At 39.1% G+C, this 24883-nt stretch overlaps 1 protein-coding gene across 1 annotated transcript in view; it reads left to right on the top strand.

Annotated features, from left to right (window-relative positions):
* The first annotated feature begins 429 nt into the window (after positions 1-429).
* The window catches only part of FAR1 (fatty acyl-CoA reductase 1), a 35721-nt gene continuing 11267 nt past the window's right edge, over positions 430-24883 (top strand). Inside the window, exons 1-9 of the mRNA XM_082059589.1 lie at positions 430-565; positions 10583-10777; positions 14550-14725; positions 17364-17543; positions 20363-20540; positions 21501-21545; positions 21675-21793; positions 22272-22339; positions 23891-24062. Coding sequence (XP_081915715.1) covers positions 10589-10777; positions 14550-14725; positions 17364-17543; positions 20363-20540; positions 21501-21545; positions 21675-21793; positions 22272-22339; positions 23891-24062 — 1127 coding nt within the window. The 5' untranslated portion in view covers positions 430-565; positions 10583-10588. The remainder of the gene's footprint in view (positions 566-10582; positions 10778-14549; positions 14726-17363; positions 17544-20362; positions 20541-21500; positions 21546-21674; positions 21794-22271; positions 22340-23890; positions 24063-24883) is intronic.

The following is a 24883-nucleotide window of genomic DNA, read 5'->3' on the forward strand; positions in this document are numbered from 1 at the left end:
TCGGCTATAAATATGTAAAGGGTGAGTGTCATGAGGATGGAGCCAGGCTCTTCTCGGTGACAACCAATGATAGGACAAGGGGCAACGGATACACACTGGAACACAGAAGGTTCCACTTAAATTTGAGAAGAAACTTCTTCTCAGTGAGGGTGACAGACACTGGAACAGGCTGCCCAGGGGGGTTGTGGAGTCTCCTCTGCAGACATTCAAACCCGCCTGGACGCCTTCCTGTGTAACCTCATCTGGGTGTTCCTGCTCCGGCAGGGGGATTGCACTGGATGATCTTTCGCGGTCCCTTCCACTCGCTGACATTCTGATCCTGTGTGGTTCTGCGAGCCCCTCCCGCCCGCCGCGGCGCAGGGTGGGGCTCCTGGCAGCCGCCAACCCCCGTCGTCCTCGTCCCTCCGAGCGGCGGAGCGAGGAGCCAATCGGCGGGCGGGCAGCGTGTGCGCAGCGGCCAACGGGAGCGGCTCTTTTAGGACCGCTGTCCGAGCCTCTCCGAGCGGAGCGGGCCGGTGCCGGCAGAGGGGTACTGAGGCGCGGCGGGGGACGCCGCCCGGAGCAGGTAGCGGCCGCCCGGGCTGCGGCGGGAGCTCGGGGTGGGCCGGCGCGGTTGGGGCCGCAGGCCGAGCCGCTCCATCCTCCCCCGCGGTGTGCGAGGGGGCGCGCAGGGAGCCGGCCGCCGTAGCGCGTTTCCGGGAGGCTGCCGGGGAGCGAGGGGGGGCGAGGGGAGGCATCTGGGGACGGGCAGCTCCGAGGGGCGTCGCGGTGGCGGGCAGGCCTGAGGCGCGCTCCAGGCGGAGGAGCCCCGTCGCTGGGATCGATGCTTAGAGAAAAGCGAGGACCCCAAACGCTTCTCCGGGCGGCGGTCTCGGCGTGGGCGAGGCCGAGAGCCCCAGAGCCCGCGGCAGCCCCGCTCCACCTGCCGCCGGGCCCGCGGGTCCCACCCATCTCCGCCCGGGGGCCTGTTCCGAGCAGCGGCGTGTCGGCGGTTTCCTCCGGCTTCCCCCGGCCCTTCTGCCACAGCAGTTCCCCTTTCGCACAGCCCGGGTGGTTGCGGCCAGCGCAAAGAATAAAGGGCACAAGTGAGTCCCAGTTCCGTGGGTCCTGCATCAGAAAGCAGCAGCTGGAGAGCTGTGGTAGCGCTTGGTGTGTGCAGCAGCCCCTGGCTCTCGGTGGCGGCTTGGAGTCCTATGGGGGTGCCGCCTGGCTCTGCAAAATGAATTTCGAGTGAAGTTTAAAATGTGGCTAATTGCAGAGAGATACTGATTGGTAGCAAATTTGTAATTGAAACCAGCTTGAGTCCCATGGAAATAGAAACCCTTAATTTCATTTAACCTAATTCACAACTTTAGCAGTTGAAAATTTTTGGTATTTTAATAACTGTTTCAATAATAATTAAACCAGAAGTGGAGCATGGAGGAGTTTTACTATCTGTGACATCCATCTGTACTGTAGCAGGCTAGAATTTCCTGAGCTGCAACTTCCCCAATTTGTGTATTGTGTCTGTGCTTCATAACTGAGGTACCATTATTTTGGCAATTTGGAGATTATGTATTAGGTATTTCTTCAGCTTTTCTACCCTGTTTTTGTACCATCCCCTCAAATACAGATTATTTTCTAATCAGCACTTTCCACACTCAAAACCTCCCACAACTGGATATGAAAGACTGACTTCGCATTTTTTTTTTGCTCTTAGCTGGTGCAGAACTATAAAGTAATATGCAAATCTAGATCTGTGACTTTCTACTGCATGTACGTAATTGTTATTAATTTACCTTATGCTGGAGTGCAGGTCTAATGAAGCTTTACTAGAGACAATAATTTTAACAGTAAAAGCACATTGGGGAAGTTGTTTTCCATTAAGTGTGACTGTCTAATGTAGAGTTATGTTTTACATGTAAATATTTTTATTTCCTATATTTACAAAAAAACTTAACCTATTGACATCTTAATCATCCTAAGCAGCTGATACTTGTCAGTAAAAATTTCGCATTGAAGTAAAATTGTAACTTTTACAAGAACAAAGGATTTCTCCTTATTTGTTATTTGATATTCTTAAGACTTTGAAAACTTGTACAGGATATCTACTACCTGGATGTGAGCAGAGAGCATCACTAAGTGTCAGTTTTATAGTGAAACTCCTGACAGTATTGCCCTGAATCTGCTTAAGAGAGTCATCTTTGCAAGCTGGAGTATGGGATGTCTTGAAATACCTGTACTAACATTTCTTCTGCAAATGGAGAATCAGGCCATCCGTAGAACCTCTTGGTTCCTGAGAGGCCAAAACTGAAGCTCGTCCAGACCACTATAAAGCAAAGGGTCCTTTGTCAGGCTCCTGAGTTATAGCTCTTACAGAAGCACAGTGTTTGTGAGGAACTGTGAGCTTCTAGTGCTTAGAAGGGATGTAGAGTAAACTGAAATACAGCAATTTTGAAAGTTTAAGCCAGTGCTAGAAAACATACCAGATGTTGCTGAAGATGTGGCAGTATGACTGCAGTGACTTCAGGTTAGTTTTTCCAGCTGGAAATTGTGTGTGTGTTGTTTGGTTTGTTTTATTTTTTTAACACAAAATATTCTGTGACTGGGGTGGGTCTCTCTTCTGTACAATGTGCCTGTTACTTGTCTGCAGGAAGAGAGCTGCTGAGTAACAAGAGCAAAGCAACTAACCACCTCTGAAAAGGAACCAATATAATCAGAACTGGCACTTGTTTAGTTTGGTACTCTGACTGTAGATGACGGACTTACCTTATGTACTGCTTTAATGGCTGGGCACGATTTGTACCTTCACCTACTTCCATAGTGTTTCTCCCCGTTGCTAATTCTGAGCCTTGCAGTAATGCAGTGCTCCAGCTAAGCTTTATTTAGCCTCAGCTTTTTTAAAGTCTGTGAGCTGCAAACAGTCCTAAAAAATACTGTCTCTCTGAATAGAGTAGGTATTCCTATTTGCTTTTTCTTCAGAGTGGCTTGAACCCAGGTTTTCTAGTGAGGCCCTTCTTATAAAACGGTTCTTCTTTGCATTTGTTAATCTTTTTTCCAAACTTTCTTGAAGAATGCGTGACTCTATTGATGTACACTATTACTTCCTTCCTTTGGGTGTGGTTGGAAAAACTACATGTAGTAGATCTTGCTAAACTGCCGTTTGGTGTTGATAACTATGTGTTTACTACATCATACCAACCTTTCTGTACCATTGTTCAGCTTGTTGTTTTTAAATTTGTAAGGCTTCTTGTGCAATAGACGTAATTGGTAGATCCATTGGAGCCCTTAGCATGCATATGTTCAGTATTGGAGTGAAATAAATACCTCTGTTCTTCTGAGAAGGAAAGGGGCATCATGCATCCTGTTTAATTGACATTCATTTTTATTTATTCTGTTTGTAGGACAGGTTGGCAATCTGTTAGTAGAACTCGCTTTAACTATGCATTTAAGCTGTTTTAAAATACAAGTAGCGAAAATGGGCTTTTAATTTTTTGATGGAGCTTTGTTCTATGTGTATTGGGAAAAAGGAAAGGTAAACTTGTGTGGTGTGTTTTGGGTTTTTTTTAAGAAGCTGATTAGGCTTCAAATACAACTTTAATAGAGCAGTTGTCAGATAAAGGAGTTATTTTTAGGTTTCAAAAGAATTATTGGGAATTTCTGCAGGATCATAATGGGGGACAAAGTATCTTTATTGGTAAGCCATTGAATTTTGCACCCTTTTAAGATGTTCTATCATTTGGCTATGGCTTTGCATGAAGAATTTTGAAATGGCTCACCTAAACTTTAAAGAATTAAGTTATTGGTTACAGTGAACCGTTAACACCCCCCACAGCCCCTCCCAGCAAAATTATAGTTTCACAGTAACAAGTGGAGCAATAATCCTGCTGCTGCTGCTGAGGCTTTTCCCAGTGATAACATGGACTAGATATCAACAGACTGATATGAAGGCTAAACTGATGCTTTTGGCTTATTTTCTTAGTGCAGTGAATAAGAATTCAATGATCTTGCAGCTTCAGCATTTTCTATAGTAGTTAGCTCTGCGTGTTACTCTGTTCTTTTTGTTGTAGGGTCTTCAGAAAAGTTTTGTTTTCTACTGTCAAGGCTAACTCGAGTTGTGATTTATGCAAAGTAAAAGCCATGATTTATGCAACTACCTTGGTAAACAATGAGGCTTTATCTTGTAACCAAACACACAACTGAGATTTCTGATTAACTTGGATAAAATGACCTGGAACTATGATTCTGTTCAGGGAATCATCAGTCTCTTATCCTAAAACTTGTTTGAAAGCTCTCTGGATATAAGAGTTAAACATGTTTCCACGTGAACTGGAGATGGAGTATAGTAAGTGTTCTTATGTGGTAGGTGCTTTACTGTAATAGCTTAATTTCTGGTCTCATCTGTGCCTTCTGTGGAACTTGGAGAAATGAGGTTAATTATACTAATTATACCAAGTTGTTTTTTTTTTTTATACAAGGTACACTTAAAGACTAAGCTCAAACAGTAAAACATCAACTTATAACGTTATTCTAGAGGGATAGTAAAGGAGAAGAATTGGTTTTTAAAGCGTGTCTACTTTATTTGTGGATATAAGACTATACACTTAGTTATGTAAACTTTGACCTAACTATTAGTTACTCTAACTGGTGTTGTATTTCAATAGAGAAATGATTTGAAGTAGACAAATCTTCTCATAGGTAGTATGTTCAAATCTCTCTTAACGTATTTGAGATTGAAGAATATAACTAGTTTGAAGTGTCTGTTTCTTCAGACATTCTCTAATATACTGAGTGTCAGCCACAGGTTTCATATTTCACATACAGCTTTGGTTTTCCTGGTAGCATTTGTACTGCAATTGTGATGTTTTAGGTATAATTGTTCAGATTGATTTAGTTTTGTTGTGTTTCACTTGTTTGTAGAGATCATCAATGAAATAATGCTTGCTGTATGTGGGAGAAGTTACTATTACCTTGAATCCCCTCCAAGTACTTGTTTGGAAAGTGTGTAGTGAGGCACTTACTGTCTGACACACTACCAGGTGTGAGGCAAAGACCGTCTTGCTAATATTAAATTAGGGGAACAATTTAGATAATTCTTCAAAGCGTAGTTGTTCTAATTAGCTTCCAAACATGGTGATGTGATTTCCAGCTCCAGGAGATGTGTTAAATTTTCTTGGCAGGTTTATCCTTCAGGGGACTGTGGGTTATAGCCAGTAAAGAAAATGACCTTGCAAAGAATAGATAAGAATGTTGATGAAGTCCAAAATGTGGATAAGCTTGTCTTTTCTGCTAGCTGTGGGAAGAGCCCCAGATCTTCCACGTGGTTGTGAAGTTTGGAATAGGTGCTTTAAGGTTGACTTACACCAATAGCAGCTTACAACAGGAAATACTCAGTTACATCACTTCAGGCTCTACTCATCTTCTAAAACAGTATCTTTCACAGATAAGGTTTCTCAATGGATATAACCTTGGATTGTAAAGGCAAACAAACTGGCGTCCTTTGGTGATATGCTGGATAAGTATTGTCCAAACAGGTCAGATCATTGACCCTTGTGCTTGTGAAAATGTGGACATTCTGCTGATAGCATTCATTGATTTACTTTTGTGGAAACAAGGCACCAAATGAAATGAGCCATGATATCATGATATGACCCATATGACCCAGGCTTGTCTTTCTAGCAGTAACCTTGTTTAGATGAGTTAAATATTACTACTTTTGCCTGAATCTCTCCAGTTCTAGATTGTTTTCCCACTTGCTATATTGTCTTTGCAATGTGGCAATTGAAGCTCTTTATGAGGGACTTCTGTAATTATTTTTGTCTGTTGTAGGTGCATGTGTGTATGGTACTTTCAGATTTGATGTCTAGATGGACTTCATATCATGAATACGTGTAAATAAAATGTTTCTCCCACCTTTTAGACCTTTTTCTGTTGTACTGCTGCTAATACTAGTTTCAAGCTGTTAGGGGGAAAGAGGGAAGTGAGTTTGTCAGGCTGTATTTTTTGCAGAACTTTGTGGCTTGTTGCTGATGCTTGAGAGGTGGGGAAATGCGTGTGTTCCTGTGAGTGATAATCTAAATGTGATTGAATCTGGAGGGAGCATGTTGTTGACCTAATGTTTGTCTGTGATAACAGAAATAACTAGAAAACAGTCCATTTAATCTCTAACAAGGACATCCATGCACACTCGTTCTAGTTGCTGGATTTACCTTTTAAGCGTTCAGTGGAACTGCACCAGGCCTTCCTGGTGCTTGGAAAGCAAATCTTTAAGCATCTTGATTTGTGTTTGGACAAATCTGCGAATTGATCTTTTTTGCTGTGCAGAACAGGATTGTCCTTGTTTGGAGAGTCATGGAGACCTCTGTTTGAAGCAGCGAGTTAAATATTGCTGCAGTAGCTCTGAAGGCAAACAGAGCTGCTGTTGTTTACTCCTTAATAGCACTTGCTCAGCCTTGGACACTAGAATTTTTTACAAGACGGGGAATGTTGGCTAGGATCCTAGAGTGTGTTTTTTTTGTTTTTCTGAAGTGCATAGGAGCTTTTGATATATCAAAGGACAGTACCCTTCAAATAAGCAGTGTTTTCAAAGTGTCACTGTTGGCTTAGCCCTGAACCTGGGAATTCAGAAGCATCCTAGCATCAGTTTCTCTGTAGCAGTTTAACAGAAGCTTCTTCTACTAAGGGCTGTTTATCCCTACGAGTCTTCTGGTAATTTTGATCATCCCTGTTCTAGAGCAAGAATCCTTTACAGAACTTTTACTACTAATCCTTTCAACTTTTGGATTTCTTTTTTTCTTTTTTATTAGTATTATTACTTACTAGTTAAAAAAAAGTGGCTATGATACAGGAATTCAGATACTCCAAAGTGCATTGGACAGTTTTGTGTTTGACAGGAGTTACCGATCTCTGTGCTTGAAGAGGTCGCTGCTAAGAAGTCATTGGATAATGGGTAAAAAAAAAATATGTATTGCTAGTTAATAGCTACAATTCAGCTGTTGCAAACATGCAACAAGTTGCACTCTAAAGCTGCATAAAACGATTACTGATGCTTAAATGTCAACCTTAAAATGCAAAATTTGATGTTGCTGTGTTGTGCGAGGTAGGTACATTTTTCTGGACCTCCTCTAGCCTGCTATGTGTTGGAGGTCAAACTAAATTTTCACTGAGAACTACATCTATTTCTTAACTGTTTGGTTTTGGTTTTTTGGTTTGGATTTTGTTTGTTTGCTTGTTTTTAACCCCACAATGTTGTAGTTCTTCAGTAATTTGCTGCCATAAAGAACCTTAAAAGGTAACACAGGAAATAAATTCTGCCTGTGAGCTACGTCCCCTCTGAGCTGGAGCTGAGGAGTTACGGCAGTGCTATGCTACCTGGCACATGGAGGTGCATTCTCGGAGGAGGCAGGGAAAGGCAGATGGAGAAGAGGAACATTCTTTCCCTTCCCTGCGGTTGAGAACCTTTCTTTCTAGTAGGGCCAAACAAGGGCTGCTTATTTCAGGTTTTCTTTGTTCACACCTAGATTCCGTGCATGGTTTTTAACCTTAGCTCAGATTTGGTGCTTCTAGGCAGTTCCCTCACAACTCCAGTGTTTATTGCTGTAACTTTGGCAGCAGTTGTACTTCTGAAAAGGTCACAAATTTTGTGTTCTAGATGGAATCTTCTAGAGGAATGGAAGTAGTTAACAAACTTGATGTGGAAAATTGCTGTGAATAAAGTCTACCAAAGGCCAGGTGTCAAAGAGCACAGTAGAGGAAATGTATTGAGAGTTTTGCAAGGGAAACAATTCTGTCAGTCCTTGAAAAAAAAAAAAAAGTGTGAATGTGTTTGTGTATGTTTGTGGGGTTCTTCTACGTGAACCCGTGTCATCATTATACTTAATCAGAGTTTTGGACCTGGGCGTTTTGTAGGTGTAGTATTCTTTAAGGGTTTCAGAAGAAAAATAACTTTATCTACTATCAGCCTCATACTCCTTTGGGTATGGTCAGAAATAACTGAGGCATGAAACTTTCTGTTCTATTCTAGTTTCCGTTGTATGATCCTAAATGTTGTCAAATTTTTTCAGTTAGCTGGACCATAGCAACACTGATACTTCCACTGGCAGCATAACTTTCTTCCTTGTTTTAGCTTTTAGAAAGAGATGTTGGACTGTAGCCCATTTACTGACTGTTGTAGCGAGGTTCCTGTGTTAATGTAACCGAAAACTGTCTCTGCCCATGTGAACAGGTTTGCAGAGTGAAGATAAGGCTTTATGTCAGAAATAGTATTAAGCCTTCTGTTGAGGAAGGGCGAATTGAACTGATGGTATTAAAGTACTGCCATGGAGTCTTAAGGGGTGAAAGATATGAATTATGGCTAGGCAGGTAAATTAGTAAGGTGATTATGGAGCAACATAACAAAACTGAATCTTAGTGACAAAATGGGTATGGTAATGGTTGCATGAGTTCTGTCTTCCCTCTTTGAGGGAGCAGATGTCTTATCCTATACGTGGGAGCAAGCATGCGGATTTTTAGGAGGAAATGGAGTTGAATGGTGTATTCAAAGACCAGGAAAATGAAAGTTATGGGGAGGACATACTTGAATAGCAGAGAGAAGACAGTATCTTACATTGAGCAGGAAAAAATTACTCATAAGCATGCTGTATCTTGCTGCCCATGCCTTATTGCGGGAAGCGTGCTTTGAAATTTGCATTAAAATTTCTTAAGTATGTGGCAAACATGGTTTAATGTAAATAGCTCTTTCCCCTCTGTCTCTTTCCGTCTCACCAACCTTCAAAGAAACAATTTTGGATGATGTACTGTGGCCAAAGGAAATAGTAGTGTTTGTTCTGTTCTAAACTTGCTCCTGTATCCCATCAGGTTTTTTACATGCTTCACTGATAAATGCAGGAGCTAACCTGGGCAAATAAGGGAGTAAAATTAAGATTTTTGAGTGTTGGACAATGAAACATAAGACTTTGTACCCAGATTGCTGAAACTGGGGCTTGTGCAGGTGATAACTCATTTCTAGCAAGTAACCATGCAGAGTTTGTTCAGAGGCTTTATTGTGATACGAACACAAGAAAATTAGAGCACTGTTGCTTTAATGTGACAGGTACCTGAGATGTTGACAAGTTTTCCAAAAACAGTTACTTACTTTCCAGGCAAAAGGTGCAAATTAAGACTGTAGTTGTTCACTCTGAATCTACAACATCTCGTGGATTCCCTGATAAGTTCCTGCTTGCGGTAGCCTGCTGTTTCGAAAGAACTAAGCATATTTGGGAGTTGCATTCCTTTACTCTTGGGTGGTAGGTGACAAAAGGCTCTCATCTCTGTTGGTATTTGATGTTGTAATTCTTACTTGCTTAAGGAGCGCTTTCCATTGGTGTTTAAGGAGACTCATTTTTCTTGGGATTTCTTGGGTTTTTAGTACCATGGTTTTATGGAATCTGTCCCATTTGGTAGTGTTTTGGTTGTAATGGTTTCTGTGTGGGTCTGCTGTAGGAGACTACAACTAGAGTTTTACTACATCGGCTTGTTATTTTAAGTCGTCCTAGAAACATAGGTACAACATGGTGGATGTGCATCCATATGTTACAGTCTTCTACAATAAAAATAAGCCGTTTAAGGGTTACAGTAAAGATGTCGGTATATCAGACTTAACAGAATGTGTGCCTGAGGCGTAGGTTGAGTCCTAAAGGTCACAAAGGTTGTGGTCTGAAGACTACGTTAATGCAAAAAAAAAAAAAATAGCCCTATGGGTGTCAGAGTTTCCAGTATCAGAATTGGACATAATATCCACGTAGTTGATAAAGAGATGGGAAAGTAATAAAATTCTCATCGTTAACTTCCTAACCAAAACAAAACATACAACACTTTTGAGCTTTGTGCTAGGTTTGAGTAATCATCTCTTGCCTTTCGTTTCATTAGGAGGCATATTTGTGGTTAACTCAAATCTGTAGTTTGTGTGAGAATTCTAGTAACTTTTTTTTGGGGGAAAAAAAACTTAATTATGAAAAGGTTAGAAAGCTGTATCACCTGTCAAACAGTGTATTTTATAATTGATGTAAAACCAGCAGGTCTCATATCAAGAAGCTAACTATACCTTCTCCCTGGCCTAGCAATGTGTGTAGGAAGGCTCAACCTAAAACTGACAGAGGACTTTGCTGACACAGGCAAAATACCAGGGCCAGCGATTGGCAGATGCCCGGCTCCCTGTCTTCTGTCAACGTATTTGAAGTATCTACTTGTGATTATATTTTAATGATATGACCTTTAATATACAGGGAACAGCCACTTGAAGTGGTAAAGGACCATGCACATAGAGATAAAAATAGACTAAAGTTGAACCGTTTTCCTAGACTGAGTGGGTGTCTAATTCCTCAAGACGCTGTTAACAGGGGCAGTTTTCAAGAAGATATTAAATGACTATAGTGACGCTGTGGGTCTCTTGGAATGTGGTGGAAAAAATGAATCTTTAAGTACTGGAGGGGGGGAAAAAAGGCTGATAAGCATTTATTTCAGGTGTGAGGTTGTATGTTTGCATCTGTACTGTTTATTTATATCTTCTGCAAATCTGAACTCCTAGAAGTTCTTTAATATACTCTTGTGTTTAACTTTTGTTAAGGTCATAATGGTTTCCATCCCTGAATACTATGAAGGAAAGAACATCCTCCTGACAGGAGCTACAGGCTTCATGGGGAAAGTGCTTCTGGAAAAACTGCTCAGATCTTGTCCTAAAGTGAAAGCAGTGTATGCATTGGTAAGACGCAAAGCAGGACAGACACCTGAAGAACGAATACGAGAAATTACCAGCTGTAAGGTATGTGTCATGTTTACAAAATACATTTTTGTTCTTCTTTATAATGTTCCCATTTCATTTGAGAACAGCTTTGGTTTGTCTAATGCAAAATATTGCTGTGAAGTGTTTTTCATTCTAACAGAAATATGAAATCCATGATCTGGCAGTGCTTTTATGATTGGTTTTCAAGCTGTGAGTCTGTAGCAAAGCCAGTAGTGGAAGATTATCCTGTAGTTAATTCAGGAAGAATGTTCAGCTGTATTGCAGAATTGAGGACTAAAACACCCAAGTTAAAACTTGTTAAGAGAATGTATAATCAAGTGCAGGAGGTGGTGTGGACTGGAAGTTGTAAGATGGGATTGAGTCCCTTTAAATCTCAAACAAGTCACTTTCTCTCCTTGTGCCACCTTTTCTTTTCTGTAAGATGAAGCTTAGTACTTCCTTTTTCTTAAATGTGCTATTGGATCTACCAGTGAGAATATGTGATCTGACAGGTTGTTTAAATAGCTTAGGTTTGTAAACAGAACAGAAATGTTTGTCTTAATAGATTCCATTATGGATTTCTGTTAATGATACAGATGAGTATAAACCTGTGTCAACAAAGGAAAGGTACTGAAATTCTGTGCCGTGGAATTAGAATAGTGGTTATCTTAAATGTTCTATGCAAGCTTCTCTGCTTTCTTCCTGAAAAGACTCATTACCTTAATATTCTGGTGAGCTAGTCTGAACGGTCTTATTGCATACAGAACCATCCAGCAGTGTTGCTCATTTTCCTAACACAGAGTATCCCATTTATTATGAGAAGGATGAACAGAAAGAGATTCCTTGCATGAACACTGCTAGAGCAGAGTTTATTTATTTCTGTGCGGGTCTTTCTCTTATGGGACGTGGGAGTAGGCAGTTTATTTTTTCAGGCTTGGGCAATACGTTGAAGATGCAATGTAGTCTCTACAAAGTGCGTGCTTACAAGGTGCGTAATGGGAATCAGTAAGAAAGTATGAATGCACTTAGGCTAGGAGGGGTAAGTTGTTTAAAGTAATGCAATGAATTTTTACAACTGACCAATTAAGGTTACAGCAGACAAGAGGATGTCTGTGTTCCTAGTAAATGGTTTTCTGTAACCATGTTGAAACCTGTATGTAGCTCATTGCTCAAAAGCATTTGCTTATAGTCCTGTGCAATGTCATAGAATGCAGCAGAATGAGTTACAGTGGGATTCTGTCTTAAAATTGAGTTGCAAATTCTCCCTCAGTTGAAACAAGGAAAAGATCTCCAGACCAAGCTCTGAGATGAGAAAGGAAAAGTTTCTGAATCCTGGTTTTGTATACACTGTTACCCGAAGAAAAGTGGGGAATATTTGGGCAGGGAGGAGAGAAGCAGTAGTGTGGGCTGACTTAAACTTCAGTAGGACTTAGGCCTCAGTGTAGCTTTTGGGAAACTCTTGTGTTTTAAAAGGCTTTTGAATCAGAGTCCAAATCTTCTGCTTGTAGTCGGTTATCTCTGCAGGAGTTGGTATAACCTGATGTTTCTTAGGAGTCTTGGTGAGTGCTTTTTTTGGTGGAACAGGTTCACAACAGAAGTCCTGGTAAGCAGGACTACTGCTTGAGGTGATCCTGCATGTAAGTTGCTAGAGTGAGAGCATGAAGGGATGGTATTGCACATCTATGCAGAGATGTAGATAGGGCCAGATATTTGTTCTGTCTTCATCAGACAATGAGACATTAGATTCAAAGTGTATTGTTTAACTGGCATTAAGGTAATCAAGATTCCTCTGAAAGGCTATGAACATTTTTAATAGAATACGTTGTCTTAAATTGTCCAGTTGTAAAGGCCCTGCCAGTAAATTTTCACAATTTGGATGTGCTCAGTAAGTGTTCTACAGATGCTTGGACATGCAGTTTCTTGAAGAATTTAAAATATAAATGGGTGGATGTGCAGAAAATATTGAGGCTTCTACTTCCTTTGGACTTCAGATATTTAATTTCTCTGTTAATTTGCCATACATATTGTACGTGTTCTAGGTGTTTGTTCTTGTTCCTCTTTGTGCTAGTATGAGGTATGTAGGAATAATGCATAACTATAGATGTGAAAAGGGGCAGAACAGATACAGTGTACAAACAAAAAGTACCAAACTGGTTCTTTGTTTAACTGGTTATCCATGAGACTGCTTTTCAATTGTAATGCATGCCACGCATTAATATGGTTGAAAGGTGGTTGCTTCAGTTCCCTGGAGGCAGGTACTATCTTTCCAACTAAAAACATAGCAGGGTTATTTTCAAAATGACAAAAGGCTTCCTGTCCTTAGGTGAGCACTGTTTGCTGTACTGTGTAAACTATGAATTGCAGAGGTTTAAAAGCTGTCTTGGCAGCCTTGTCCTTTAAGATGAAGATTCACGTCTGAGAAATCAACTCAAGTCCTCTATCACTGGAAATGTCCCATATTCTTACTATAGTGTTATATTACTGATCCTGCTTTGGGTGGCCACACAGTAAGCTGAAAAGGTATCTACAAAAACCCCCTTTCTTCAGTTGGACCAGAAAGCTCATATAGTCACACAGCCATGGCACTACTTGCTACTTGCCAGTGCAGGAGAAGCAACACAGAAATGAAGTTAGAAGAGGGACCCGTCTGTTTGGGAGCAGCACAAACTTGTACAAACTTATGTTGCCTTAAGAGACATGAAACTGCACAGTTAGGTGATGTAATTTATAGCTGAAAATGAATTGACTTCATTCTGTAAAGAAATGTCCTTTAACTATTTGCATTCAGGATAGCTGCATGCTTGGAGGAGGGGAAAGAAGTACTGCTGTGATTTTTAATACATTTTAATCAACTTGTGTCAAAGCAGTTGCTAAGATATTGGCCCTGTGCAATTAAGAATAGGGGTGTGCTCTTGTGAAGCTTTCAAGTGTGTTTTATTCCCACAGTACTATTTTGCTCAGGAAAACTTGCATACTAATGAGTGAAAATAAGATGAGGCAAGAATTTTTATCTATGTGAATTAAGCCACATCGTTAGCACCCAGTTAATTATAAGAACAGTATCTGATGGAATATAATACAGGTGAGGTGTTTTCAGTGGGAATAGTCAAACACCAGTTTGATAAGACTTGATCAGATGTTCTAACATGGTACACAGGCTTTAACCCTGCCTTTTCTTTTAACTACTCAGAAATACAATGTTTTTTTTTTTTTTAATCTGGAAGTTCCCCAAAACTGGTGTAATTCCAGGGTAGCATTTCTTGAATCACTGGAAATTTTCAAAGCTTTCAGAAAGCTTTCTGAGCCTAAAAACCAGCATGACTCATGCAAGTCTACAAGAATTTGAATAGTTATTATCAAGCTTGGAAAGTGGGCAGACTTTTCCCTTTCCTTCTGCTGAAAGAAATTACAGTATTTAGACTGCTACTTAAAATTTCTTTGAGTCCTGGTGTCTGATAGTCTATTCATTCTTCTGATATTGGTAGAGATCTGTTTTGAAGGATAGGGATGAATATATGTATAAAAACAAAATGCAAATTGAAGTCTTACCTTCTGTACAACTTATGCAATACTGCTTTCACCATATGGGATAAAGTGTGCACAACTTAATTGCTGAATGTATTTATGGGAAGTTGGTAACATATTGTAATATTCCTAGCACACATTTTTAACTTACTGATGATCTTGAAGTAAGGAGGTGTAATTCTGCATAGGAAGAACATGCAGGGTTTTTTTGTCACTTAAATGAAACATGTATCTATGATCTTCAATGACTATTAGTTTCAATTTTTAGTCTGTTTTTTTTTGACAGCTCTTTGACAGGTTGAGAGATGAGCAGCCAGACTTCAAGGAAAAAATAATAGTAATTACGAGTGAACTTACGCAGCCTGAACTGGACCTTAGTCAACCAATCAAGGAAAAACTTATAGAATGCGTTAATATTATATTTCATTGTGCTGCTACAGTCAGATTCAATGAAACGCTAAGGTAAGTCTAAAATTCTGTATTCTCTGGTCTGGTAAACCAATGGTACTCATAGGGAGAGGGTAAATCAGGTGTCTGCACAGTCCTGCAAATATTCAGCCTGCCAGGCTGCTTCATGCACTCTGTGTGCTTGGTCAGTTTGGTGATGCTCCTTAAGGCAGTGATCTTTTCCCCAGACTTATCTTAAGTTGCTGGGTTTTCATTTGCTCTTCTTAGAAAGACAGAAGAACGTTATTTAGACCTACTTTGCCAGAGGTTAGAATTACACTATTCAACATGGAAAAGTTTGTACATTTTTAAAGCTTTAGGCAAAAAGACAAAGCCTTTATTAGTGCTTAGAAACTACATAACTATTTTTGTACTTTTATTATAGGCCCCTCAGGTTTTCTGTGTTTGTTTTGCTTTTTTTCATGTGGTGTTTTTTTGTTTTTTAACTAAAACCCTATCTTTTTGAAGGGAAGCTGTTAAAGAAGCTAAGGAACATTTTGCTATTCTGAGTCTTCCTAACATCATGTGTTGTGCTGATCTCTGGGATGGTAGAAAGGATACGAATAAGCTGTAGCCATATGTACTGTGCTAACTAGTAATGTTAGAATGTGTGTGTGGGGGGGGGATTCTGTTGTGTGGAAGGGAATACAAGTTAATCATTTAGTCGTCTTTGTTAGAAGGGGAATGCACATTTTCAGAGGATGACTTTTTGGTGAAACTCTATGTGGGGAATGTTGTAGCACTTGCTCTCTACCTGATGAACAAACAGGAGATTAGACATTGCTCAGCTTTTTCAATGTCTCCAGAAAGTCCTTGATTAGGAAGAGTAGAAGTTTGCATTGGAGGTAGTCGGTAGGGAGAAGTAGATGCACGGGGGAAAAAGGTGAAAACTAAAAGCTGAAAACTTGCCCATTGTACAGAAAATATATTAAGAAAATACTAGAGAAAGTACCAGAAGCAAGAGAAGATTATATTTGCCTCTGGCAAAAACAAGTATTTGATGTAGTGTTGAAACACTTGAACATATATACCAATTTGGGTGAATGACTTTGAGGAGTAACTCCAATTTTTATGGACAGGGCTGGGGTGGGAAGTAAAGCTATTGACGTAAAACACTTCTCAACTCAGATTTTCTTTAGAGTTGTTACGAAGTTTGGAACTACCTCTCTGAGAATGCTACACTGTGGGCTAAAATGCCATAAGGTGGCTGCTGCTTCATGGTCTTGAAATGTTGAGCTGCCAACCTGACAAAACCTCAGAGGGACTTTAAAACAATTTGGAAGACTGGTGGAATGGGGTCTTGGTACAAAAAGCTTCTGGCAGTTTCCACATTCATGGTGGACTAAGTATGTTGTTCAGTGAAATAGAAAATGTGAGCATTTCTTAGGTGCTCCAGCCTCAACTCTCTCCTAACAGAGATGCTGGAGTGGCTGGAGGAGCCCTACAAATCTGAAGACAACCTAGAGCAGCCTTCATCAGATATTTAGCAGGAATAACTGATGAGTTCAAAATACTTGACTTGGGGCCAGTGATAGGAATAAAGTCAAGAAAGCAAAATACTTGAGCTTGTTGTGGAACTTCTGTGTCTTAAAATGGCGCGTACAGCTTTGATTATGAACTGCTTCCTTTGACTTCTTTAAATAAGCAGTGAAGACTGAAATAATACTTTCATCTTAAAAAAAAAAAAGTAACTTATTGGGAAGTAACATTTTCTGTTGATCATAATTGCTTTGGGATAGTGGCCCTTCCCTCTTCTGTCACCCCAACCCTTCAGTAATAATGTGTGATAAAGCATTCTTAAACTTAGTGCTTATTTGTGAAGCGCCAAGGTTCTATTTTTGCTAATAGAACACTTTATTGTGAAGACTTTGATAAAGCTGTATTCTTTAAACTGAACTGATGAAAACTAGTGCCCATAGTAAGTCTGATAGGCTGGAGATAATATCTGAACTGTATAAAATAATCATAGTAGTTGGTCAGCAAGCTAAGTTTGGGTGGGAACTGTAGAGCTATACCTACTCTCTTTCAGTGTCCTTAAGGATTCTATTTTAATGAGAAGCAGTGAAGTTGGAGAATGAAATCGTGGTTCTTGGTGGTTTTCCTTTTTTTCAATTCCCCTCCTTTCCTTCCTGTAACACTGTTTTGCTATGAGTCTTGTGCTATCCTACAAGAAAATGCCAGTCCCCACCTCACTAGCCCTCTGAGCTTTCCTTCTGAGGTGTTGACCTTACTCAACTTGGACTAGGAAGTTCAGAGATGCCATTAAAATTGACACACATCTCATGTGGCAGCTAGGTATTGTGTTATTTCCTTCATGTTTTATTGAAAATGTAGGATTAGGATTTAGCTTGAAGAGATCAAAGATAGGCTGACTTTCTCACTCTAGTAATGGAGCATGAAGATGATAATAAAAACAGGATAAAACTTTGGAAAATTATTCTGAACATTGTGAGATGTTCTAGATTAAGACTGTAGCATATTGTTTAAGCAGCAAGTTAGGACACTGTCCATGATGTTTTCTGGGGGAAGGTGAGGTCTTTAGGAATACTTTATATACCCATCACTGAGGCATCTAGGAGTGAACAGAGTAGTTATTTGATTTTGCTTGTTTTTGTCTTGCTTTCCGCTAATCAAGTTTCTGTTTAATCAACAGAGATGCTGTTCAGTTGAACGTGACTGCCACACAACAGCTCCTCTTCTTGGCACAGCGAATGAAGAATCTGGAAGTATTCATGCACGTATCGACTGCCTATGCATATTGCAATCGAAAACAGATTGAAGAAATAGTTTATCCACCTCCTGTTGATCCCAAGAAACTGATAGATGCTCTCGAGTACGTGTTATGTTTCATGAAGTAATCTATCACCACTTGCTTGCTAGCAATGAAATACTAAAAAATGATTAGGAACCTGAAAGATGAAGAAATTGGCTTATGGTGTCTTGTAAGTCAGACAGTGTGGCTGATGCTTCTCAGTAAAAGGGGAGGACTAAGGTTTTCCAGGCACTTTCAGCTGAGCTAGGTGTGGAGTAGTACTGAAGGAGGGGGATGATCATATCTGTGATGCCTCCTATATGCTGAGAGAGGCAGTTTTTCAGCTTTATAATGAGCTGAATCAGGAGCTATTACAAACAAAAAAGCTGTGCTGTTACAAGTATGCCACACAAGGCGTTGTGAAGGAAAGGGATGAAAACAGGACAGTCCCCTTTAACAGCAGCCTCCACTATACCCGCTTAAAAGCCATAGCAAGATCAGTCCAAGAGAATGCAATAATATTATTTAGCTGCTCAGAAACACTACTGTAGAAGCAGTTCTGTTAGTTATTCAGAGAAGATAAAACATTAAAAATATGTCTCTGTAGGTTTTTAGTCTTGAATTGTGCATTACTGGGGGAAAAAATTACTCATTCTATATTTCTCTCTATATATTAGCTGTCCTGAGGTCTTATTTAGTATTATTTATGTGTTTCAGTTAAACCCTAACTGAAACAGGTGGCAAATATGGGATAAGTGTAATGTAATAAATAATAATCTAATTTTAAATCAGTCTCTCACTTCCTTGTCATACAAAATATTGTTCCTTGTAAGAGATTTATGAAACTGAAGATAACTAAAAAGTAAAGTGTTGTCTTTAACTTGGTATTATAAATGGAAGAGCACTAACATTAAAAACAAATGAATACCTACAATGCACATTGAGCCAACCTTTTTTTGTAATGTTGACTTTACACTTTGAAATGAGAGATTCTGAAATAGTCATAATTTTGTCTACATTTTCTTTTCACAAGGAGGATAAGTGTAACTTAAATGGCTTGGTTTGGGCTTGTGCAGCTCTATGTTTTAGAACTCATGGCAATGAGGGAAGGCTTTTGTAATCTTATACAAGAGTGATCTCTCTTGCCAGCGGCTGACTGAGTCACAAAACCAGATTTGTGTCTCTTTCTGTGCTTTTCTACTCCTCTTCCTACCTCAATTCAAATCATGAAGGCAGTTTGATGCATGTCAGCTTTGATTGTAACAGAGCATTGGTGACTAAGAATAACAGTGGTGGTGAAATTCCATTTATGTGGCTAAGATGGTGGCTGGCTGAGGAAAATAAAATCCAAGTTCTTTTTAGAAGTGCGGAACACCCAAGTAGTTCAAGAGGCACACCTTTGTGCTTGTGTGCTGTGACTGGAGGTTATTACAGTTTTAAATACAAGCTGCTGAATGAATTGGGAAGCAAGATGAAACTGCAAGGCTTAACTAAATTAAGGGGAGAAACATGCTGACCTGGCTTGCTCTGAAGGTTTGGGATTGCTCCACAAAGGTGGAGGCGATGCAAGGAGCCCCAGCTGCACTACGAGCAATGGCATCACTTTCTAGATTACTTAATGCTCACTGAGGAGCAGAGTGCTTGTGTCCCAAAGGCTCCCTCGCTGTCTGCACTGTTTGAGAATGTAGTTGACACAATTAGGGTTATTGTAAAGGAGTACACTACTTGCTCTGTGGTTGGTGTGTAATAAGTGAATTACTTGGGGGGAAGGAAAATAGCAGTTTGCTTCTTTCAGTGGACATTGAACATGCGACCCTCCTCTCTTTTACTGAGAAAATTGTTTTCATTGCAGTCTATCTTTTTTTCCTCTTTAAAGGAGAAAAAAGTTCATCATAACCTTAATAAGAAAAGGGAAAAAAAAGTATATTTAATGACATTCATAAATGTACTTCCTTTCTACAGTACACCATATGAAATAGTTGTGAAACACTTTTGGAACTGAGCACATGTTCTGGTGAAAGAGTATTTTTCTTTGTTCTTGGCATTTACTCTCAAATGTTTAGATTTTATGGTTTAATTGGAAACAATGATCATGAAGTCAGTGTAAACAGTCTTCTGTAAGTTGGTAGTAATGTCCTTAAACAAACCAGCCTAACTATACTGCTGCCGTAGATAGCAAATAGAACATTCTTCCTTAAGATCCTTTTTCAGAAGGGTTTTACGTGTGCAGTCGCCACATTATTTAAATAGTAGTGTGCAATCAAAATGAGTAATAGGCTCTATTGAGCTTGATTTTTCTGGCCTCTGGGATTGACCTTTGGTTTAAAACCATGTAGCCTCCTAAAATACCACTCACCAAAATATGGGAGTTAGGGGTTTTTGCTTATTTAAAGATAAGCACAGTATAAGCTGTCAGCAGACACTTACTGTTTGATATACAAATGCTTATGGAAATGTTTTAAACTTTCAGCTGTTTGAAGTAGAAAGAAGTGTGTGACATGCTAACTTCAGTTGGAGTTGGTCCTAATTTCTGAAAATCAAGCTGAGATTAAAAGTGTGCTAGTTTAGTGTTAGGTACTGGAGTTGTTGCAGAAACTTGAAATACAGAACTGAGTTTTTAATTATTGCCTAAATTCCTCCACAGAATTTCTTGTTTCTCTGTGCTTATGCGGCTTCTAGGGGAATGCTAATGCTTCTGTGGTTTTGGTATGGGTTTTTTGTTAGTTGTTGGTTTGTCTTCGGTGGTATTTTGAAGAGATTGGATTTTAATTGTTTTTCTGCAGTATTTTTGATTTATCTAGTTCTCTTTTTACATATTGCTTTGCCCCTTTCCCCCTGTACCTCCACCCAGTGAAGCAGCATGCAGTCATTTACACTTGCCTCTTATTTTGTTTCTTTAGGTGGATGGATGATGGCCTAGTGAATGATATTACTCCTAAACTGATAGGCGACAGACCTAATACTTACACATATACAAAAGCCTTAGCTGAATACCTAGTACAACAAGAAGGTGCAAAATTAAACACAGCCATTATAAGGCCGTCTATTGTTGGTGCTAGCTGGAAGGAGCCTTTTCCTGTAAGTCATTGAGTTTTCACTTTGCCTGTAAACTGTAGTTCATACTCGACAGCCTGTTTATCTAGTGACTTCTGTAGAGGAAAAATCTTGTAGACTACAAAGGTGGGGCTTGGTTGCTTCTAGATAGCAACTCTGATACAAAAGCTGCCCAATCCAGTATTCTTATGAGGGGAAGTTTAGGGGTAAATTACTTCTAATCGTAGAACAATACACTTCAATCACAATGGGAGATACCATTTCACAGACAAAATAAGTGGTCAGCTTTTTACTTCACGATTTTGTGTATCTTCATCTGTTTCTCTCTTCAAGATGCTTTGCTATGTCAGTAGCTGCAAAGGATGACTAAGAAAACTGGGGACTGCAGGATATAAAAGATATTTTGGCTCCACTTCTTTTAGTCATACCTGTCAGCTTTGCAGGAGATGGCATAAGTTATGTACTATATGCTTTATTGATATATACCGTATATGCTTTGTGGGAGATTTGTGTTGCAATACCTTCTTCGGTTCAAGACTGAATGTCTTTCAAGCCCTTAAAATCCGTATAATTGACTTGGCATACCATTTTGAGTATGTACAATGTACATGTCAAACCAATAAATAAATAGTATCTAAATACTGGCACTAAAGGTGAGCTGGAATGTCTTCTGTTTGAAAAATACTAATAATAGATAGCAAAACTGCTTATCTGTTCTCTCTGAGTTGCTAGAAGCTAGTCTAAAAATTCTTGTAAACTTGGAATACTTTCAACATAATCATGTTTATACAGACAATACTCTACATTTTATTCACTAAGAAATAAGCTAATATCTCTTTGAAGGGCCAGTGAATCTACAAGTAAGTCTCTTGTCTGAGTCATAGCAACCCCTTACACTTGTAGCAACTTCTCAGATTTTCACCTGAAACTGCCAACTTGAGTGTACTCTAACCAAATCCTTTCCCTCCCCCCTGTTCATAATAGGGATGGATTGATAACTTCAATGGACCTAGCGGTCTCTTCATTGCTGTAAGTAATGAATATACTTATTTTTCCTTCTTTGGGAAGGCAGCAAAGCTTCATATGTTTTACTGGTGGATCTTCTGTCTCTTTTATTTTTGTTTTTTATTTTTTGTTCTTGTTGTTTTGTTCTTCAAGGCAGGAAAAGGAATTCTTCGAACAATGAGAGCTTCCAACAGCGCAGTAGCAGATCTTGTTCCAGTAGATGTTGTTGTCAATACGACACTGGCTGCAGCCTGGTATTCTGGAGTCAATAGGTATAATGGGTGACAATAGAGAGTACTAAGCATTTTGAAATGATATTTTATGTTTTAATACATCAGTCTTCTGTTGAACTTCTAATCAGTGTCCTGCTGTTCCCCTGGGACAAAAGAATCTAAGGTTCTAACAGTGTTAGTCCCTCAAAGTGTAACTTCCTTATGCCAAAGAGGAAGGCATCACCTACTGATACCTGTTGTACAAGCTTTGCATGAAAATTACTTCCTGGGCCTTGTTGTAGTCAATACAATCTACAGTAATGTAGGTGACACCTTCTCTGAAAGAAAATAAATATGATAAAGAAGGAGAAAAATATTGAAAGATGATACAGGAAGCAAAAAAATCTAACATAGGACTGAGGCTTTTTCCTTACGTAAATGGTGGTGTTGAGGGAAAGGATAACTTTGAGTATGTCTCTTTAAAAAGTTATATTTAAAAGTTTGTCTTCTAACTTGCTCTTTTGTATTTTCCCCCCAGACCAAGAAATGTCATGGTGTATAACTGTACAACAGGTGGCACCAATCCTTTCCACTGGGGTGAAGTTGGTATGCCATGATTTTTTTTTTGTTAATGAGCTTTAACAGAAAAATAAGGTTAAATAATAAAAACACAGGCTCTAATCAGTAGGTCATATTGCATTTTTATTGTTGAAACTAGTATAATGGCCATACCTCTCAATTTTGCAGCATTTTGTGCTTTTTCATTATCTTCCATTGTTAATTCTCTCCCCTTGTAGTATTATTGCTGTTTCATTTTGTTCTTTTCATTCCGTCAAACTATGAGAGATCTGATTTTTCTGTTTGCTGCCATGACCTAATGTTCAGAGTGTGGGGAGTGTACAGAGAGAAGCAGCGCTCAGAGGAGCAGTAGTAATGTTGAGTTTAATGCCAACTTTATTAAATACATACAGATAAACAGCCCGCAATTAGATGGTTTTGTATAGCTGCATAATTGAGAGGTATGATTATAGTTTTGCACTTGTGTAGCTCTGTTTGCCTTAAGTTGATTGTTGATTGAGGTGGCTTTTTTAATCTTCAGATAGCTACACGAGGCTTCAACTATTCATGTCCAGGGAAAAGTAATCTTTAAGAAAATATGGCCACCTATTTTTCACATCTTAGATATCCTGAGTAGAATGTAACTGGCATGCCAAAAGCTTTGTAATACTTTTTCTAATAAATAGCAATACAAGCTGACCGGCATGGTAAAGCTATTCATTAGCCTTTGATGTTTTAGAAACAGTTCAACTTGTTTGTGTATTTTGTTTTATTTTGTTTTTTCTTTCAGTTAACTTAAATGCTTAAATCTGTTTTGTTTCTCTTGACTACTTTCTTTATGCTTTTTTACTTACTTTTGCCCATTCTATATGTATGTATTTATGAACATTATTGCTTCAGCCAAACTGGGAAAATTGTTGACTTCATTTATATCCCCGATTTGAATTGGGGTATTTAAACATCGTCTATAAAACCGGCATAAAGCTACAAGAAATGGTTACAAACATGAGGTGACTTTCAGTGTAAGGTTTTAAGATGCTGAGCCTGCTTATGTGTCATGTATGGAATTTTCATGTGTCAGAAGGGTTTTCTCATGGAGTCCCATCCTAATTGTTTTTTTTTCTTAATACTTAAATATGGATAAGTCACTAAAAATGTCATTTGAAAAGCACCTCAGATGCCTGCGAAGTCCTCAGCGTGTTTTTAAATTACTCTTCACGCAAGAGATTAGAATAGCCTTCTTCATAAAACATAATTATTTAAATAGCTTTACATGCTATATAAATGGATTTCTGTGAATTTTTGAAATTGACCATTTCTAAGATAGGGAAGAGGAACAGTAAGAGAGAAGCTACAATAAAATATGATACTGAAGACGAAGACATAAAAGACCTCTTGATTATAATAAGAACCAGTTGAACGGTATTTTAGGTTAAAAGCTTATGACTTTGGTTTTGTTCCTGTGGATTGTTGAAGAGTTAGCGTGGCTATTTAAACAGCATACCGAAGTAATAAATATTGTACACTGTAATGTACTTTGAAAACCACTAAATTTTACATGGTTATCATCATAGCTGTTACGCAACTTTTCTTTCTCAGAATACCATGTAATTTCTACTTTCAAGAGGAATCCTCTCGAACAGGCCTTCAGACGGCCCAATGTAAATCTAACTTCCAATCACCTTTTGTATCATTACTGGATTGCTGTAAGCCATAAGGCCCCAGCATTCCTGTATGATATCTACCTCAGGATTACTGGAAGAAGCCCAAGGTAATGGTGACTAGCTCTGTCTTGTCTGTTCCTCTTGACTTTTAAACAAAGCTATGCTTACACTATGATGTATATTGATTATTTTTAATATTTTTTTTCTTCCCCTGAATGCTTTGTGACTAAAACTCACCCTTTTTTTTTTTTCCTGAGAACAGGTCCTTGAATTCAAAGTGACTTTGAACTTTCTAGCAAAAATGAGGGTGTTTTTGTTGGATAGTTTGGGGGTTTGAGTAGTCAAGGTAAACAGAATTACGAGATCGAGCAAGTGATGTTTGTTCTTGAATAATAAATATCCAAAATATGTTGATCCTTATTTTTTCCTACAGGATACCACATTAATTTGAATTTCAAGATAAATCCATTAGAAGGGGCAGTAAGGCACCCTAACTTAAATGTACAATCCAATCCCCTCTTGTGTCAATATTGGACTGCAGTCAGCCATACAATGCCTGCATTTTTTCACGATCTTTTGCTCAGATTGACAGGTCAGAAGCCATGGTAAGAAGGACAGGGCTAAAAATACCTCGCTAGTAAGGTGGTGGCGACTTGTGAAGAGGACATGGCATGGACACTATCTAGACTTACTAACTATGAGCAATAACAATCCAGTGGCCATGTGTCTTAAGAGATTAACGACTGGCTCAACAAAGATGTCCAAGGTGTGTCTTGGATCAGAATCCTCGTCAGTCATTAAACTCTAGCAAGTGGCTTGTGTTAAGATTGTTGTTGCTATTATAAACTGAAAATGGAACGGGAGATGGAGTTAATAATTGTGGGTTATTCCTGTAAATAATACAACTTGATCTGGTATGTTGTATCAT

This window comes from Streptopelia decaocto, assembly GCF_964273445.1.
Source record: "Streptopelia decaocto genome assembly, chromosome: 7".
In the NCBI taxonomy this organism is placed as follows: Eukaryota; Metazoa; Chordata; class Aves; order Columbiformes; family Columbidae; genus Streptopelia; species Streptopelia decaocto.